The sequence below is a fragment of the Glycine soja genome, chromosome 9 (assembly GCF_004193775.1).
Source record: "Glycine soja cultivar W05 chromosome 9, ASM419377v2, whole genome shotgun sequence".
Taxonomy (NCBI): Eukaryota; Viridiplantae; Streptophyta; class Magnoliopsida; order Fabales; family Fabaceae; genus Glycine; species Glycine soja.
In genome coordinates, this window is record NC_041010.1 from 40,578,246 (window position 1) to 40,597,327 (window position 19,082).

Genomic DNA, 19,082 nt, shown 5'->3' on the forward strand with positions numbered 1-19,082 from the left:
TTAATTTGAGGGAGGAAAGAGCACATGCCTTTTCTTTTTTTAAGAATTACAAAACAAAATTTATTAAACTTTCATTACTTGTTACTGCAGGTAACAACCATCCCACAATATGTTAAACTTGCTTGTTCACGAGTGCATCACTGTTTTACTACTTCACCATAGCCTGACCCCTTTGCTAATGATAAAAAATGACTTAATTATACGGTTAATTTCTTAATTATATTTCAAAATTTAATTTTATCTCTCAATTATTAAAAAATTTAATTTGATTCCTTAATTATTTAAAATAAAATAATTATACGCTTTTCATCATATATGTTAATTGTTTGATGGAAATTAGTATTTTTGTATTGATTGTTAACGCAAAAATGATAAAACGTTATTTTTTAAATCAGTTGTTTAACAACCAATATAAATTGGGGTAAAGTTTGAGAAGATTGATGATGTCTTATTACATTTAAAAAATACAATATTTTACATAATCTATGTTGATAACCATTACAAAGAATATTGATTTGCATCAAATAATTAACCGATTTGACAGAAATAATATAATTGTTTCATTTTAAATCACACTGAGAAACCAAATTACACCTTAATAATAAAATATTAGCTTTCTTGGAAATCCAAACACAGAAAACAGAAGTCCAACACGGGAGATGTTTGACGGTTGGAGAAGAAGCGTGGAATCTTCCATGCTGCCTGTAGCTGTTCTCCCTTACCCTTCCCTTCCCTTCCCTCCCAATAAAAAAAACTCCATCTCCTTTTCCTCATTATATCTTTCTCGCAACCCAAACACTGTCTTCAATCCCCCTTGTCTCAATGAAGTTTCTTCCTTTTCTCATTTCCTTCCTTTTTGCCTCCCTAATCGCAACCTCCGGAACGCCGCATCCCAATGAAGAACGCCTCAACATCCACAGTGCACTTCATCATCGACCCGCTTCCCGATCCCTTCTCTCTCTTCCACCGTCAGTTCCTTCCCCTAACTGTCTCTCTCTCTTTCATTTCCTTTTCTTTTTCGACATTCAATTTATTTACCCATCACCCATGCCACTTTAAGCCTCGTGTTTTTAGTTCACGACGAGCACTTTCATGTGCGTATTTTTTGTTAAGAAAAATAAGCTTTACAAGTCTTAGTTTTGAGGTTGTTTGAACGGAACGGTGTTTTTCTTCTTCTTCTTCGAGGAATTGTAGTGTCATATAGTATGTATTTATGTGGAACAATTCTCGGACACCTCAAATATTCTTAACTGCATTTTTTTTATCAGCCAAAGTTAGTTGTTAGTTTTTGCTAGAATGCTATTGGTTTTTAAACTTTTATCAAGGTTTTTGGGAATTTCGTGACTGCAATTGTGGTCGCATTTGTCTGCAATTTCCTCCAATATCAAGGATCGCAATGAAACCACACAGTGACTGCAATTTAAATCGTTGTTTTTATCTGATATAGATGGGAATGGCATCAAAATAAGATAAATTATACTCCTCTGGTCCTTATAAAAAATAAGGCACTTGTAAGTTGTAACAGAATTACAGATGCCAATAATAATCGGTAAATTAGTTGGCCTTATATTAAGGACCAGAGGGAGTAATATATTTTTTTTTGGGTCTTGGGTCATATACCACAATTGTCCCCCAACCCACTGGGATTAGAGCTGCTCACTGTGCATGACTGACATTGACCCAATGAAATTTTGCACACCGTGGGAATCGAAATCGAACACGAGTTCTTCTGCCAAATAGTTCCTATTCATGTGAACGCATCGGGTCTTACACCCCTTCGTCAATCGTTTGGGTTAGAGGGAGTAGTATATTATTACATGTGTGATGACTTATGCTATCTTTTGAAACATTGATTCCTCTTTTGAGACAAAACTTTTGTTGTGCTAATTTTGTAATAATTTCATATGTGGTATAACTTGAATTGTAATCAGGTTGTGTTCTATAATTTTAAAGATTATCTGTCCTTGCATACTCATGGTTTTGTAATTGTGTTGATGATTTTTATTGGCCTGTGGCATTCTAACTGCGTCATTCTACTTGATAAAATATTTTCATTGACAGTAAGGCTGCAACCACAGCACTGATTGTGACCCTAGATGGGACTATGTACTTGGTGGATCGATTGGAGAGTGGTTCCACGAGAGTCATATGGTCGTTCTCGACAGGATTGCCAATCTACCAATCATATCAAGCACCAACTAAAAAGGATAATGGTAAAGAAAATGCATCTGCAGCACTGATGAGTGGGTTCATGGAATGTGGGGAAGGGAATGACTGGTCATTGTATATGCACGACAAGCACTTTGGTAAAATGGTATTTGTCTTGAGATATATCTGAGCATTGTGATTGTTGTGTTGTTGATGCTTAAGTAAAGGAACTTTGATGGGTGGTTTAAGACAAATTTCTTGAATTTAACTCTTGCTTGGAAGTTACCCTTATTCTTTATTGGACGTGGTTGAAAATTTTGCAAATATGCATTGACATTTTATTGGAATAAGGTAGAATGATAACTTATTTGAAGAATAGCATAAATGAATATATGCACTTTGCAAGTCATTTGCATGATGTAGAAGTGTTTGGTTTGAGTGAAAGGTTCTGGACATTCTATTACTGACTAAGTGCTTAAAATCACCAAAATATATTATATTTGTGATGCTTTATATTTCATCCCCTCCCCAAAATAAATAAATAAATAAATAAATAGAGATTGCTTTGTAACTTACCAATTACTGAATTCAAGAAGCAAATTGATACTTGCTTTTTGACAGAAATACTGCTAATTGTATGTGAGATAATTTCTTTTATGGTAGTTGAATATTGAGACTGAAATTTGTGAAATGGTCGAGTGTAGAAGCACTCAGCTGGTTGCATATATATATATACACAATTCTGAATTAATTACATATGTGGTTTTCAAGAAGCATAAATGCAAGAGATACCTTCTAAGTACATGGGAAAAGACCCCATGCACTTAAACTTGAAATTGATCTATTCCCAATAGATCAATTTCCAAAAATGGTTTTGAGGGAGACTAAGATAGATCTCAGGTTGTTCTTGTGGCATGTTGGTTTTGAGACATGTTGTGGTTGTTCCAACTCTATATGTAGCTAAATGTTTTGTTCTTTCTTTATCGCAGTCTCTTACCTATAACTACAAAAAACAAATTGAGAGATAATTTTATTGGTATCCTGCATTATTTAAATATTTTTCTGCCGTGGTTTGTAATCTACAATTACTTATGCTAAAATTTCTTATGATTGATCAACAATGTAGGTTGTTCCTTGTTTCTTTTTAATTAAAAAAGTATATTTAATATGACCTATGGTGTTTTCAAAGTTATGTTTATCTAAGTGCTGTTATTTTTTTTATGAATACTGAACTTGATTTTCTGTTGATTGGTTTGTCATATCTGCAGAGAATATCAGAATCTATTGCAGAATATGTAGCTCGTACACCTACCTTTTCAGATGATGGAGCAGTAACACTTGGATCCAAAAGAAGCACTTTGTTTGAAGTTGATGCTAAAAGTGGATCAATCATTAAAATCCATGCGATGCCTGATTTTGATAATGCTTCTGCACCTTGTAGTGATGGAAAGCAGGGTGTCACAAATATCCTCAATGTAAAGAATAAGGACCTTGCTGATCCCATGAAGCTGAATTCACCTCAGCCGCTGCTTAAGATTTTTAGGACAGATTATTCTCTTAAATCTGTTGGTCCTAGCTCAGGAATGGTTTTGTGGACTATGGCAGTAGCTGAATTTGAGGCTGTATTATTATGCCAACATACATCTTTTGATCTAGAGGATGAGTATGCTTCTGACAGTAGCCTCAATTTTAGGATGCCATACCCATGTCAAGAGATAAACCAAGTCTTTCGCCTGAAAAAGAATTTCCGGTTTGAACCTTCTCTAACTGAAAGACTACTTGTGGATCATGAAAATGATATGCTCTCGATGCCTAACTCAAAGCTAATGCTTCCTTCACAGCCAAATATTGATAGATTATTCAATGGTCATGATGATAATATGATGCTCCCTCAACCTCCTGTGGAGATTACAACACCAGGGGAAGTTTATCTGAACAGGACAAGTGAATGGCCAACTCCATTACCTCTTATATTGTTTACGGTCTTTCTTCTGGCCTTTTCACTCATCTATCCTCTAGTGATTGAGAACCAAGATATACTCAAGGACCAAGACAGTGAGTCTGAATTAAAAGGTTCACCTGCTAAGAAAAAGAAAACACGGAAATCAGGGAAGAAAAATGGCACTATCGATACAAGGGAAAAACACCTGTCTCCAGAGAATGAGGATGTTCTGACACAAAAGGATAATGAGAGAGAAGTATGGAAGCACTTCAATCAAGGTGATGAAAGTGTTGATGGACGAAGAATTGGTAAATTATTTGTTTCAAATAAAGAGATTGCTAAGGGAAGCAACGGTACCATTGTCCTTGAGGGAATATATGAATGCCGGGTAGTTGCCGTTAAACGTCTCGTCAAGTCTCATCATGATGTAGCTTATAAAGAAATCCAAAATCTGATTGTGTCTGATCATCATCCAAATATTGTTCGATGGCATGGAGTAGAGTATGATAGTGATTTTGTTTACCTTGCTTTGGAACGTTGTACATGCAATTTAGATGACTTGATTCAAATTTATTCAGATTTGTCAGAAAACTTTGCGTTTAGGAAGGACCAAGGTTTCAGATGTTTGATAAAGTCCCAAATGGAGATGGAGAAGTATAATACACAAAGTCTTTGGAAGGAAAACGGCTATCCATCTCCTCTATTACTAAAACTAATGAGGTTGGTGTTATGTCTTCTTGAATTGACTATTTATTAATAGACATATGCTATCATTTTTTTATGATATTAGATCTATGATTAGCTTTGATACCATCTTGAATTTGGGCTAGGCCTAACTCAATCTTGAAAGTTATCTCATGAGGTCAACGTTGCCCAAGCTTTTATAAGCTCTGCTGTGGCCATATCTATAGTTGTTGTGGAATCTCAACGCATCCCCTCACTCCTAGATTGGACAAATGGAATGTGGAGATTGGAGAACTGAATTTTTTTATTGCACTAGGAGAACTGCTAGGTCAGTTTTGACACAAACACCGGACACGGCACCGCTAATGTCCAATATATATATAAATTCACATTCTAGAAACAAAGTTGTTAAGCCTAACAATTTTTATATAATAACGACCCTGATGGATAGAATACTAATAAACATTTCTTAATAGTTAAAAAAATGCTATGAGCCTTGCAATATTTATAATATAATTTGTTTTTTTTTTGTGATGGGATTGTTTGGGAAGTCTTTAGCCAAGAATAAGTGTTGGCTCAGTCTCTTGACTTATGCTCAAACTGTGTTGGAGAGGTGTCCAAGCTGTGTCAAAAAGGTGTCTTAGTAAAAAAAATATTTTTTTAACACGGTTGAGGGGTGTCTGGCAAGTGTCGTGTTCAGAAAATGTCCAAAAAATACAGATGAGTTTGTGCTTCCTTGATTACTAAAACTAATGAGGTTGGTATTATTTCTTCTTGATTTGACAATTTATTAATAGACATATATTATCAATTTTTTTATGATATTAGATCTATGATTGGCTTTGATACCATCTTGAATTTGGGCTAGGCCTAACTCAATCCTTGAAGTTATCTCAATCCTAAAAGTTATCTTGAATTTGGGCTAGGCCTAACTCAATCTACTTTGGCCCAAGCCTTTATTAGCGCTCTAGTTTGGCCATATCTATAGTTGATGTATAATCTCTACACATCCCCTCACTCCTAGATTGGACATATGGAATGTGGAGATTGGAGAACTGAATTTTTTATTGCACTAGGAAAACTGCTAGGTCAGGTAAATTTTTGGATAGTTGAGGGTGACTCTAGATTAGAGCTATCATATTCTTTGATACCATTTTGAAATTGTGTTGAGCCTAACTCAATCCTAAAAACTAACTCACGACTCATAAAGTGAGGATTGCCCAAGTCTTTAGTTGATGTGAGATCTCATCAGGGTAGTTTGGTTTTAGGCCAAGAAAATGTACCTTGTTGCTATAGATGTGTATGACCTTTTTTTGCAACTAAGGAAAGAAAACTATAAAAGAAAAGGATGGGTGATAAATGGGATGCTAGATTTAACACATAAAGTCTAGGTAGATTCAGTGAGTAGAAGGTCAGATAGAATTGACTAGAATAAATTTAGCATTTCAATGATATAGGAGAAACCAAGGGGATGAAATGGGTATTGAGGGTGACAGGAAATCATAAAATGAAGGTAAGAAGTTATGATAGTAAAAGGTTGGAGGAAAACATAGTAGTGAATAATAAAGAATGCCCAAGAATAAACATATTCAGTTACAATTTTGATTCACGTAGTTGATCCAAATCATTCGAGGACTAATGTAGAGATAAATCTTTTTATGAAAGCTCATGCCTGGAAGTTGACTTTCTAAGCATTGTGATTAAACTTGGAACGGACCGGCTGGTCCAGTTCGGTTTAACTGAAAACCAGACCCGTGGCCCAGTCACTTTATTAGATGATACTTGTATTTAATTCACGTTGAAGTCATCAACCCGAGTATAAATCAGAGAAAACCGGTGACAACCCGAGTATAAATCAGAGAAAACCGGTGACTCGGACCGGTAACGTGCAGCTGCACTATGGTCACTATGATGCTCTGACATGTCCCTAGGTAGCTGCACCTGCACGCCCGCAGGAATTGGCTTTGAAATGAAATTTTGAAATTTGGCAGAAGGAAACTTGAAATTTGGCCTACCAAGGATTTGAACTCTGGTCCTTTGGTATGCTAAAACTGTCATAACCACTAAACCAGCATCAGACTTGTTCTAACATCTGCAAAATTTAAGTTATATTAAATCATTGGTATAAAGTTTAACACACATAATAAAAATGAATCATGTGGTTTAATTAGTAACCCATTGGTTCGACCAATGACCCAATGATCTAATAACCTAACCGAGTCAATGACCGGTCTGGTTCTGATAACACTCTTACAGTGTTATTAAATAGCAGCCATGGCTCCACCATGGTGGATTTTTTGGCAACCGCCATAGCCAATTTGTGAAGGGTGGCCCACCATGGCAGCGTCATAAGGCGCAATGGCGTGTTTATATGGCGGAATTTCTGTCTGCTGCCATGTTCCGCCATCCTCTGTTGATAACACTGCACCGTTTCTAAGTTTATATAATGCCTTTTTATTAAATTAACTGTCTTTTTTTGTATTGCAACACAGGGACATTGTTTCTGGGGTTGTTCATTTGCATGAATTGGGAATGATACATCGGGATTTGAAACCACAAAATGTTCTTATAATCAAGGAAAGATCTTTGTGTGCAAAGCTTTCTGATATGGGGATTAGCAAATGTCTTCTTGAAAATATGTCTTCTTTGGGTAATAATGCTACTGGTAAGTACTCCCTAAAAGAATAACGAATTTATTTGTGTTCCTAGCATTTGCCATGTGAGTAGCCAATTAAGTCTGGCATGAGATGGATATCTATAGATTATTGTGCTTATGACATCTCTTAATATCTTCGCAGTATTTTAGAATGTCTTAGCTTATCCTCAACATATCTTAAAAGATCATTATAATTTACTGGAGTGAATTTGTGATCTAACCGAGAAAACAATCTTATGAGTTGTTTCCTAATTTCTTATGTCATTATGGTTAGTAGTCTTATTGTATGAGTGAGGAAATAATCTTGTTGTTGTTGTTGATGATGATGTGGTTTGAGTGATACCATTCTGTTACCTACCTATGAGTCTGCTTGGAAACAAACCAAAGTTTGGTAAACTTATGGCAATCAACATCTTTATGGGGCTTGTCATGATTTTACTAGCGTCATTGTCTCTCGAAAGTTTGATGGTCCTATGCTTACATAATTGACAATTGTTGGAATTTACACAGCTGCCCTCTATGTCCTGCCAGTGTTGCCCAGATTACTCCACCAGTCACATTCAAGCCTTCCTATTCACCTACATCTCCAGTAGCCTATGTGGATATTTTAAGGTGCTTTGTGTTATGGGAGTCCTGCAGTTCTGCAGCCTCTTTTGCGGATATTGTAAAAAATTTTTGCCAATCTATCTCACTTGATCTCATTTGTTACTTGAGTCTATGATTTTTGTTCATCTGGCAACAACGACCTTTTCTTCAAACTTTCTCTTTCCGATTTTTTACCTACTGTCACTTTAGCCATGATTCCCAAACTCAATCTCAAGGGATTGACACTTCCCATCCTTCTTTTCTCTATTAGTTGATTATGTATTTATATTTATTGTCGTCCCTGTAATTCACTTCTTGGTTTCTCCCTCCTTTTTGCTTTTGGTTTCTCTCAGTAATTCACATTTTGGTGTCTCCGTCCTTACTGCTCAATACTTGATTAACTGAATGCCCCCTTTTGTGTTTGATAATTGATACTAGGTTCTTCACTCTGTTTTTCCTCTTCAACCCTTGTATTCTCTTCCCTGTTGTGTCCTTGAGTCAGCTTGTTATGTCCATATTCATTAATCTCACTCCTGGTCAGGTTTTGACAAAATTATTGCCCCATGTGGGTATACCTTAAATGTGTTTCACTGTCCCAAAAGGTTTATGTTGTTGTTTTTCCTACTCAAAACCTCATAAAAAAACTTCGTACCCCATTGCCCAGAGGCTCTTCGCTATGCGAAGGTAACCTCATATCTGCCAGTATTTCCTTTGATATTATTCTCTTCTTTATGTCTTCTACTTTGCCTATTCCTCCTCTTCCTGGGCTAGTTGAGGTGGCTACACCACAGCCTCTCTTATCAAGGAACCTTACACTATTTCTTGCCCCTTCTACAACTATCATGAGGACAACAGCCTCCTTCAGAGCCCCTACCTCCTCTGGATGCTACTGAAGTCACTGCAGACTCACCTTGGGACCCAGCTCCTTTACTAACCCTGTCATTGCCTCCCAAACCTGACCTTCAATGCATTCCAATCATCTTTGCTGAGTTATTTTCTATGGTACTTGTGTTGCAGATGCTTGTCCAACATCTCCACATCCTCAAATTGTCATTTCAGCTATGGCTTATGGGGCCAACATTATTTTTAAAACTATTTTATTTTTAACAAGCTGAAAGCTTATTATTTTAACTTTTAACTCCAGGGAAGGGTTAGAATATATTCTCAAAACATCTCCAAAGTATTTTAGAATGTCTTGGCATGTCTTCAATATATCTCCTAAAATCATTATAATTTATTGTGGGATCAATTGATCTAATTTAGGAAGTAATTTTAGGAGTTGTTTCCTAATTTTGTTTTCTTTCCCAATTTGTTTCCATATCAATCCAATATTATTCAGATTTCAGACTCAACTTTAACACTGATATGTAAAGTACGTCTATTCACTTTTTCCTTTTTTTGTTCCTTTTTCATATCAGCTTGAGCAGCTTGGTTTTGTTGAATCCTACATTTTAATCTGCAATACTTTATAATTAGTTTATTATTCTCGTGCTAAGGTTTACTGGCTTAATTGCAGGTGGTGGCAGTTCAGGTTGGCAGGCACCAGAACAACTTGTTCGAGGACGTCAAACCCGGGCAGTAGATGTATTTAGTTTAGGTTGTGTCCTTTTTTTCTGCATTACTGGAGGAAGACATCCATTTGGAGAACGTATTGAACGGGATATCAATATTTTGAAAAATCAAATGGATCTTTTCTTATTGGAGTTCATTCCTGAAGCCAAAGATCTTATTAGTTGTTTATTAAACCCTAACCCTGATCTAAGGTAAATCATTCTCATTCAATGCATTTTCTGGAGAATGGAAATATCTTTTTTCATATACCTTCATAACTTTTCATCTTGTGATGACTTGCTTAATTGGTATGTGGTAAAAAATGGTGAAGTCTCAAAGTCCAAATTATGCATAATAAGATAAGATGTAAGAGTGTACCCTATTTTGGTAATATCTAATGATCAAATCTATTGGAGTAATTTGTGTTTTTCAAGGTCTGCTGCTATCAGTATTCAGGGGGTCATTTCCACAACTTACTTTGTGCCCCTTCACTCTCTTCTCTAATTTAATTACACGTTTCTTTTTTATTTTATTTATTATTAAAAGTAATGCATACAGCTGTGGCCTAGTGAATGAGGCACAGTTGGCTTATTCTTTTCCAAAAGTCCTCAATTTACAAATATGAGAAAAAAAATGGGGCTGAAGGTGCTTTGCCTTGGATGCACATGCATGTGAAGGTGCAGTCAGTGCAAAAGAATTTTTATCATCAGGCAATAATAATGAAGAAATGGTATTAATTACTAGCCACTTTAATTACTAGTGCCATTTCCCCTATTTGTTAAGGAGTCACAAGGGCAGGCTATCATTTGCACATGATTGACAAAACTTGACAAATATGAAACATTCAATTGAATAAATTAAAATTAGAGGGATTATTTGGTAGCTCCTATAATATGAGGGATTGGAAGTATATGTGTTGCCAAATATCAACTATCTTAAAAGCTTTAGCTTTTAGATAGAGGTCCATCGATGTTGTTATATCTCTAGCATTTATCTGTAATTCTCTGGTTACAGGCTAGCTATTTCATTTAATATTTCATTTATTTCCAGGCCAAAGGCGACTGAAGTATTGTACCATCCTTTTTTCTGGAGTTCCGAGATGAGACTTTCCTTTTTACGTGACACCAGTGACAGGGTGGAACTGGAGAATAGAGAGACAAATTCTGATCTTTTGGTGACATTAGAAAGCGTTGCTACAGTGGCCTTGGGTGGAAAATGGGATGAAAGGATGGAACCAACTTTCATTGCTAACATCGGTCATTACCGGCGGTACAATTTTAACAGTGTTCGAGACTTGTTGCGAGTTATGAGAAACAAACTAAATCATTATAGAGAATTGCCTCGAGAAATCCAGGTTCTTTCTTGGTTAACATTTATTAGATAAATTTGTTCTTTCATTTTTATTTTAGTTGGATAGGCTTTGCAACATGATGAGGGGTGGGATTTTGTTAACTTACTCCATACCGCATCCTTTGGCCTGAAATTAATGCTCGACTCCTATCTACTCAACATGTCTTGGGAACGAAATCTCATGCCCACCTGTATAAAAGAATAACAAATTGGCACCCTACTTGTCTTGCTTAACCTCATTCCCAGGAAAATTTCAAACAAATTTATAGCAATAGCAAAAATTAATCAGCCATAATGCAGACCACCATCTCATGTTTGAAAATATGAAGTTAACCAAATATAGAGACACTTCAAAAGAACATTAGTAACCAATTATCAAATTTAATAAGTTTTTATTCATGGGGTGTGAGGTAGATTGGCCCTAAACTCACATCCCATGTTTTTGCAAGAGTATAACCCCAAACTGCTCCAAACCCCACGGAGACCAGGTTTGGAACCTTTGGGGTGGGTACAAGTGGCTCTGAAGATCTACTGTAAAAGTTGGAACTTTTGTACCTGATTGGTTTAGATGTTCATTATCAGAACCATGTTTAGAACTTAGCAACCCATATATCATCTTAGTAAAATGTAAAATGCATTCTCGCCAATATTGATTTACATCATTTTCAAGGTGCCTTGTGTATGTTGAGCAGAAGTGAAAAAATATAGCAAGTTTGATTATTTTCCAAGATTTCCTTTATGTCAATTATACTGAGTTGGTTCCTCAATATATCGTGATATGTTTTTAGTAAACTGTTATTTTCAAAGTGATTTTGCATTACAATACCAAGAAAACTACTCTTTTATTTATTTATTTTTGCAAATTGCAATCAATTTTTACAAAATTAAGTCTCTAATATCTAAACCTGTTTGCATGGTAGTGTGGTACAATCAAATTCCCTATAACATAGGTGGTTTGTTATCAAAATGTTCAAGGCAGCATTCTGCCCATTGTAAGCATTGGCAGAACAAAATAGGGAGTTCATACCTGAAATATTTGAATTCTGAGGGATAATTAGATTTCTTATTTTTTGGGTACTTGAGTGAGGCTTTTCCCCATCCCAACAAAGATTTTCTTGATTTGTAGAATTCAGATTTATGCTGTAGTTTGAAGAAAATCTTTAATCATAACGATATGATAGCTTTCTCCATCCATCCATCATGTATATATGGTTTCTAATTTCGCACTGGCTTTTCAGGAACTTGTAGGACCTGTTCCTGAAGGATTCTTCAACTACTTTGCAAGTCGATACCCAAGACTCTTGATTGAAGTTTATAAAGTTATACTCCAATACTGCAAGGAGGAAGAATGTTTCCAAAGATATTTTAAAAATGTTGATTAGTTCCTTGGCATCGTTTGGATGGCCTGAGAATATAAAGGCAAAGACTGATTGCAGCATGAAGCAGATTATGTTGATATTTTATGAGTGTAATTATGTATATGTATATTAATATTAATCCAACCTAAAGTTACATGTGTCAGTGTGTGCACATATATAGTTATATGCATACGTCGTCTTATACAGGATTATGCTATCATTAACTGTTCATCAAATGTAATCACTAGCATACTAAGGATTCAACATTTCGACAAAAAAATTTATTCTGCAATAATAGAGGTTAAAGATCCTTTTGATTTGATTATATACTCTTATAACTTGGATATAATAAAACAAATAATAATAAAAAGGCCCTGAAATGTGAAATTGTAATTATTTAATTACTAATTTGGACTCTATATTTATCTATACTTGATTGTATGTGTTACAATAGTCCAAGTTAACGAAATTAAAAGGCAGCTATCAAGAGGAACTAAAATGCATTAAATTTGCTTATCCAGGACTTCAGAAATTACAAAGATTATTTCATTCAATATTATGTATCCTACACAAACCATAAGTAACGACAAAAATTGCAAAGCCACCTTGTCCCCACACTTACACCACAATCCAACACAAGTTGATATATCTTACAAATAGGGAATGTAGTAGAAAGCCAGCAGTTACAATAGGGAATGAAGAATGAAGTGTGATGCACAAGTAGTTAGTACAAGAGGCTACAAAATTATGAGCAAATAAATATGCAACAGTTAGATTTCATTAACTGAATCAATTCTGTTTAATGATGCCTGAGAATATGCTTTGTTGAAGGTGATGGATGATCCAACCTCACTTGTGCTTCTGTAAGATATCCCCTCCATTTTTTTTCTCTTGGAGCGGCTCTTAACTATCTCTTCCTTTTCATCTACGAATGTAAGGAATGTGCGCAAACGCGAAGATCCTGAGCCATGGCCAGAAGATTCGAGCTCCTCTGGGCCATGCTTGGAGTACTGCCTCATGGTCTGAATAAAATATATTAGGAGAGCAAGCACACATGCCAACCCACACACCAGATAGAGGCCCCAAAAGCTTCTCAGGTTGAGTCTGTCCACTTCAAGCTTTGCACCTTGTGATAGGCAAGCACTGCTCAAAAGCCATTTGTCATGGATCCTTTGCAAGTCTCCATTCTCTGCCAACTCTAATATTGCAGTTGAAAGGTCAACTGCTAACGGTGAGTCTCGAGGAAAGGCCTGAAGAAAAATAAAGGACGAGAAATGGTGAAATACTACTATCAATTGATTTCCAATGCCCACAGCTTCATTAACAACTTCAAGTGTCAACAACTGGAATTTGATAACTCAGATTAAGCAAGGTATATTAACTAGATTAAAGTGCTAACAAACTTAAAAAAGCAGGGAAGGTAACAGGTTTAGCTCGGTGGTCGATAGGCAAAAGAGCATGCTCTAGCAAAAAATAAGTAAAAGCTCCATTATTTGCCCCCTAATGCTTACCCTTTATTGTTGCATGGTTTTATAGGCTTCAAAGAACTATACACAGGCCAAAACATTTTCAGGTAAATTCTTGAGTTGATTTAGGAAAGTTGCTGAGTAAGAACAAACATGGAAGAAAGAATCTGGAGAAAACTTTGAAAATTTGCTACATCTATGATGGTATAACTAAACTAATATATGCAAGTGTTATTTTGTGGCTGTTAAACATTTCAGTTAGACCACAAAAATGGAGTCTATTTAATAGAGTTAGGATAAAACTTTGTACGTTATGATTTGACAGTAAAGTTTTCTCTGGATTTAGTATAGATAAATCGGTCAATTCCCTCTCCCCAGTGCTTTATGCTTGACTGAATATTACTGGAGTGGACAATGTAACATGCAGATTGAAGTTTCAATTAGAATAGTCAAGAGAAAATGCATCTACACTTTCTTTAGGAAAAAAGGAATAGAAAAGAAAGAGAAAAGTATGCTAGGTTCCAAATTACATTTAAAAGACAAAAAAACTAAAGAATATTAGGACCATTGGTAAGGAGATACTTACAAATCCCCAACCATTTCTTGTAAACTCTTGACCTACAATGCTATAATCACACCGGCTTGAAAGGAAGAGCTCTATGTAAGCACGCTCATCAACGTATGCAGCAACACCACCCTTCTGGGGACCTTTCTTAAGTGCCTCTGTAGTTTCTTCTGGTGTTTTCAGAGGAACTAGTCTGGATTCATCAATACCAATTTCTTCAATTAAATAAGTTCGTGTAAATGAACCCTGCAAGTAGCCAATAGGCTCTTTGCTACTTATTAAACTTTCAATGCCTTTAACAGGTGAAGAAAGTTGTTGCACTGTGAGGATTGATGTCAAGCTTGCTGTGTAACTTGAGTTAATTATTAGAACTACAAATAACCATATAAGCAGCACAAAGCGACCGAGAGTGCTCACTGTGTTTTCCCCTACATAGTACAGAAAAGAGCAAGTTGATAAACTCAAAGTAGCCACCACTTATACATGGACCATACATGTCACAGAAGACAAAGAACTGGTACTTACTGTGAGCAAAGAACATGGTTGAAAAACTAAACCTGTCAAATAAATAACAAATAGAAGTTACAACCATATCCAGAGCTAAACGAATCAAAAATGAAAACCCTACCGTTGGTTGATATGATTACTGTATGTATCATCAACATGGGTAGGCTCAATATAGAGAGCCTGAGAAAGGGAGGAGGGAGAAAAAGACCAGATTTCCTTACCACAAAATTGTGACCATTTGTTGTTTGGGAGGTCCCCTAAAATCATCATTCAGCCTATGCTCTAAAATCCAAACAACAGCTCCCACTAGTAGAAAAAAGACAGCTGTGACAGTCCACATCATTGGTGTAAATGGCGTCAAAAAAGCCCAAGCATTGGAATCTGTCTTCTTAACTGATGCAACTACCACTAAACCAGACTCGATATATGGCTGAGTAAAATCCACCATCTTTGTTCTTTCTGTAGTAATTGTAATGTCACCTACTGCAGCATCGAAGACCTGTATGGAAAGAAAAAAAAAACTGGTCTCGGAAAGTACTATAAAACATCCAAGCACCACAAAAGCAATTGGAATGATACTCACACCAGCTGTGATAAGACGGACAAGCTCAGTGTTACTAGGATTGCTGTCACCATCCCCATATGAAACAAATTTATAGGGGACAGCATAGGGCAACAAGTTCACAGCAGAAAGAAATACATCAATGCAAAATCCCTTGAACATGTCAGTGCCTTGTACTTGAGAGACAAATTCTCGATAACTAACCCTTTTTGGCACTCCAATTTTTAACATCCTTCCATTGTTTGGAAAAACCCAACCACGGGGCCTATGGGTTGTTTCTCCTGGCCAAAGCACAGGGAGTAGCTTTTGGCTTGCACTGGATCGATTAGGTGGTTTTGAATAAAGTGCTTCAGGAGGAACAATTGATAATCCAGTGTAATTAGACCAATAACCAACCCTCCGAGTCCCTGTTCCAATAACATTGATGATTTCATAAGCAGGATTAACAAGGTTTCCATCAGATGTATACTTGAATAGACCTGATACACCAGTCATGTTAACCTCATAAATATATTTACGCAACAGCTTTCCTTCATTGAATATTTTCACAGCATCAAGATGCATGTTGTCTCCACGTAGTTGAGATAACTTTGGATCACGTGAAAATGTAATTTGGTTCCCTTGTTTGAAAAATGCATCAAGTGCATGAGCAAGAGCGTAAACAGTATCATATGCAAAGATACCATAAGTACTCAAACCCTGGGAACCATTAGCAGTCTTTCCAGTAGTCAAGTTTTTCCACCTTGAAAAAAACCATCTTTTGCGCTCTGAATCTGGTATATACATACGTAGTGTAATGACTCCTTGCATGTCATCTGTTGCATCCGAAGATAGGGGACTACCTATATCCAGCCAAGTAGACAGAAAAGTAGTTGTTATCCAGACATACCCGTTTTCCATCATTCCCAGAGACTTTGCCACACTTAACACTTTTGGGCCCCAAGCAGTACTTGTGTGAAGAACTATAACCCGGGATTCTGCCAAGGCCACCTGAACAAGCACATCAGTAATCTCCTCCCTGGTTGTCTCAGGAGTCATAGGTGCTTTAAATGAGATCTTGCAACGTCTCTCGGCAAGCTTATCCCCTAATGCACCTATTCCATTCCTCCCATGGTCATCATCACCATAAACAGCAATAACCTCTCTCCAGCCAAAGTAGTTAACAAAGTCTGCTATTGCAGTCATTTCATAAATGTCACTAAAAGCAGTTCTAATAAAGAATGGGAATTGAAGTGAAGAAAGAGTAGGGTCAGTGGCTGTAAATGATAGTAGAGGAACTTGGAGCTCGTTCGCTATATGAGATATGACATGAGCTGTTGTAGACGTCTGGGGACCGATTATAGCCACAGTTTGTGTTGCCATGAGCTGCAAGGCTATTACACACAATTTATGTAAACCAAGAGTAATAATCTGCCAAACTTTGAAGTAACTTGTCTAATAGAAAAAAAAGATGCTTTTAAAGTTTTAACACATAAAAAAGATGGGAATATTGTGAAGGACGTACCCTCGGCAATGCTCAGAAAACCTCTGTATTTGGTATCTTCTTGCAGTGAGGCCTTCAACTTAGTGCTAGCAAGAATAGATTGATCAAAATTTACATCGTCAACCGCAGCTTGTACAGCAGTTTTCACCATTCTACCAACACTGGTATTGAAAGAATAGAGAACCCCAATATTTACAAAAGCAGGTATTGTGGAATTATCTGATACTACCCCACTTGAAGATAATCCTTTGGAGAGAACCATCAACACAACAATCCAAACTGCAATCATGGTTGCAGATGCCCTTTGGAAAGCCATTATCAATCACACTGCTCAACAAACAAGTAAAGCAACATCCTAAGAGAATTAAAAAAGAGGAGGGATATTAAGAAAGTAAAAAGTTAAACACTCATCCACAAAACTGTGACTTTCAAAACATTAAGCATTAACTGCACTTCACAATCAAGACCTTATTTGGCATGTTAAGCTAATTCCAGGCCAAGTAACCCAAAACAAAAACATAAGACACAAAGTTGTAAAGCGCATCTCAAACACAACCATGATAGGAAAGAATAAAGCATTAATGTTCCTCCCATTAAAGCAAAAAAAGTAGCAGATTGCAAGGGGAAATAACAGCATGTGAATAATATAGAACTTTAATCAAAGAGATGAATGCACCTGAAGTTTAATTCAAAGTATAGTAGCTGACATCTATATTCAGCAGCAAAGTGGTCCAGAAAACCTGATGTTTGGTTCAATTTGAGAATAAAAACATCAACTTTACATGTACCCAGATAGAAAAAAAAATCAACTTTAATCAGGAGTAGTGTAAGACCATTGTAGATTTTGGAGAATCAGATAAAAACTGTGAAGAAGGGGAAAAGGGCAGATCTTAAAAGGAAATTTTTATTGATGGTGTTGATGAGAGTGAGAATAAAGTTCATAAAAATGAAGGCTATTCACCAGGGGATGCTATTGGTAATGGTATTGCTTTTTCTTTCTTTTTTATTTTGCTTTTCTAGTATAAAGCCAAAAACGACACTTGTGGCATCAATATAATATCTTTGTGGTGGCGAAAGTTCTTGAACGACAAACTCTTCATTCCATTTTCAATACCACTGTTCACTGTACATTAGTGAGAGAGAGAGAATTGTTTTGACTGGCTTGGTGACTTGGTGTCAATTACTGTAACTAAGTGGATAAAATGTTTTCGTTGGAAAATAAAAAGGATAAATACCATTTTAGTTTTGTAAGTCCGTGACTAATTATGATTGCAAAATAAAAAAAATTAATTTAATTTTTGAATGTATAAAAAATTGATAAATTAATCTTGTTATTAAATTTATAAAATCATTTTATTTTATTAGTAAATTATAATATTTGAAGATAAATTTGACAATATTTATATTTTTAAAAAGTAAATTATAATATTTGAAGATAAATTTGATAATATTTATATTTTTAGAACCAATTTTGAGATTAAGTTATAAAGTTTAGAAATTAATTTGTTATTAAATTTTTCTACAAGATCAATATATCATATATTTTTATACATTTAAATATTAAATTTAAATTTTTTATCTTTTAAAGATTAATTTATTATTATTTTACACATTCAAAAACCAAAATATAGATATTTACCTATATACAAATTATGACGTTTAGATTAAGTTTCAATTCTATCAAAATTAATTTTAAAGTTAAGTCAAGCGAAAAAGTAATAAATAATTATTTTAATTTTTACTATGATTTTAGATTATCAAAATTGATTCCAGGTGGTATCTATGTACTACACATTATAAGCATACTTACATAAGAGTACTTATTACAAGTTTGATAATAAAAAAATATCAAAATAAGAAAAGAATATACAGAAGATTATAGGTCATTTTTATAATTTTAAATAAATTCTGTATAAATGCTTTCAAACACTCGTAAACAATTAGAACAAAATTTTTCATTTAATTATTGATAAATTTATTGTAAAAACCTAGAATCTTATCTCATATTTCATATTTATATCTATATATACGCATGTTATTAAAATGTTCTAATTAACTTAGTTATAATATATGTAAATTATTATACATTTTTTAATATTTTAATTCAGTTCCTCCCATTAAAAAGAATATACACGAACACGAGTATTTTTCACATGATGTCGTTAGTTAATATTAAATTCTCACTATAATATTTTTATGTATGTACTTTTAATGTAAAATTTATT

General features: G+C 35.2%; 2 protein-coding genes across 7 annotated transcripts; one reads left to right on the forward strand and one right to left on the reverse strand.

The window, feature by feature from the left end:
• The first annotated feature begins 620 nt into the window (after positions 1–620).
• Positions 621–12,599, forward strand: LOC114368910 (serine/threonine-protein kinase/endoribonuclease IRE1a-like). 3 transcript variants are annotated; one of them, XM_028326198.1, is made up of 7 exons: positions 621–968; positions 2,062–2,314; positions 3,417–4,810; positions 7,267–7,439; positions 9,532–9,778; positions 10,617–10,920; positions 12,155–12,599. In XM_028326198.1, exons 1-7 carry the CDS (start codon positions 823–825, stop codon positions 12,296–12,298), a joined length of 2,661 nt encoding a protein of 886 aa, XP_028181999.1. In that variant the 5' UTR covers positions 621–822; the 3' UTR covers positions 12,299–12,599. The 3 variants fall into 3 exon arrangements, with proteins under 3 accessions (XP_028181999.1, XP_028182000.1, XP_028182001.1); XM_028326199.1 differs by having other exon boundaries at positions 831–968; positions 2,062–2,213; XM_028326200.1 differs by lacking the exon at positions 621–968 and having other exon boundaries at positions 2,118–2,306.
• Positions 12,600–12,759: 160 nt separating this feature from the next.
• Positions 12,760–17,862, reverse strand: LOC114368912 (glutamate receptor 3.6-like). Of its 4 annotated transcripts, XM_028326204.1 has the most exons (8): positions 17,691–17,857; positions 17,534–17,597; positions 16,879–17,184; positions 15,396–16,747; positions 15,034–15,311; positions 14,831–14,862; positions 14,327–14,733; positions 13,045–13,524 (listed from the first exon to the last, which is right to left on the reverse strand). In XM_028326204.1, the coding sequence occupies exons 3-8, from the start codon at positions 17,171–17,173 to the stop codon at positions 13,045–13,047; spliced, it is 2,844 nt and encodes a 947-aa protein (XP_028182005.1). In that variant the 5' UTR covers positions 17,174–17,184; positions 17,534–17,597; positions 17,691–17,857. The 4 variants fall into 4 exon arrangements, with proteins under 4 accessions (XP_028182003.1, XP_028182005.1, XP_028182004.1 ...); XM_028326202.1 differs by having other exon boundaries at positions 12,760–13,524; positions 17,534–17,862; XM_028326203.1 differs by having other exon boundaries at positions 16,879–17,212; positions 17,534–17,862.
• Between the last annotated feature and the right edge of the window lie 1,220 nt (positions 17,863–19,082).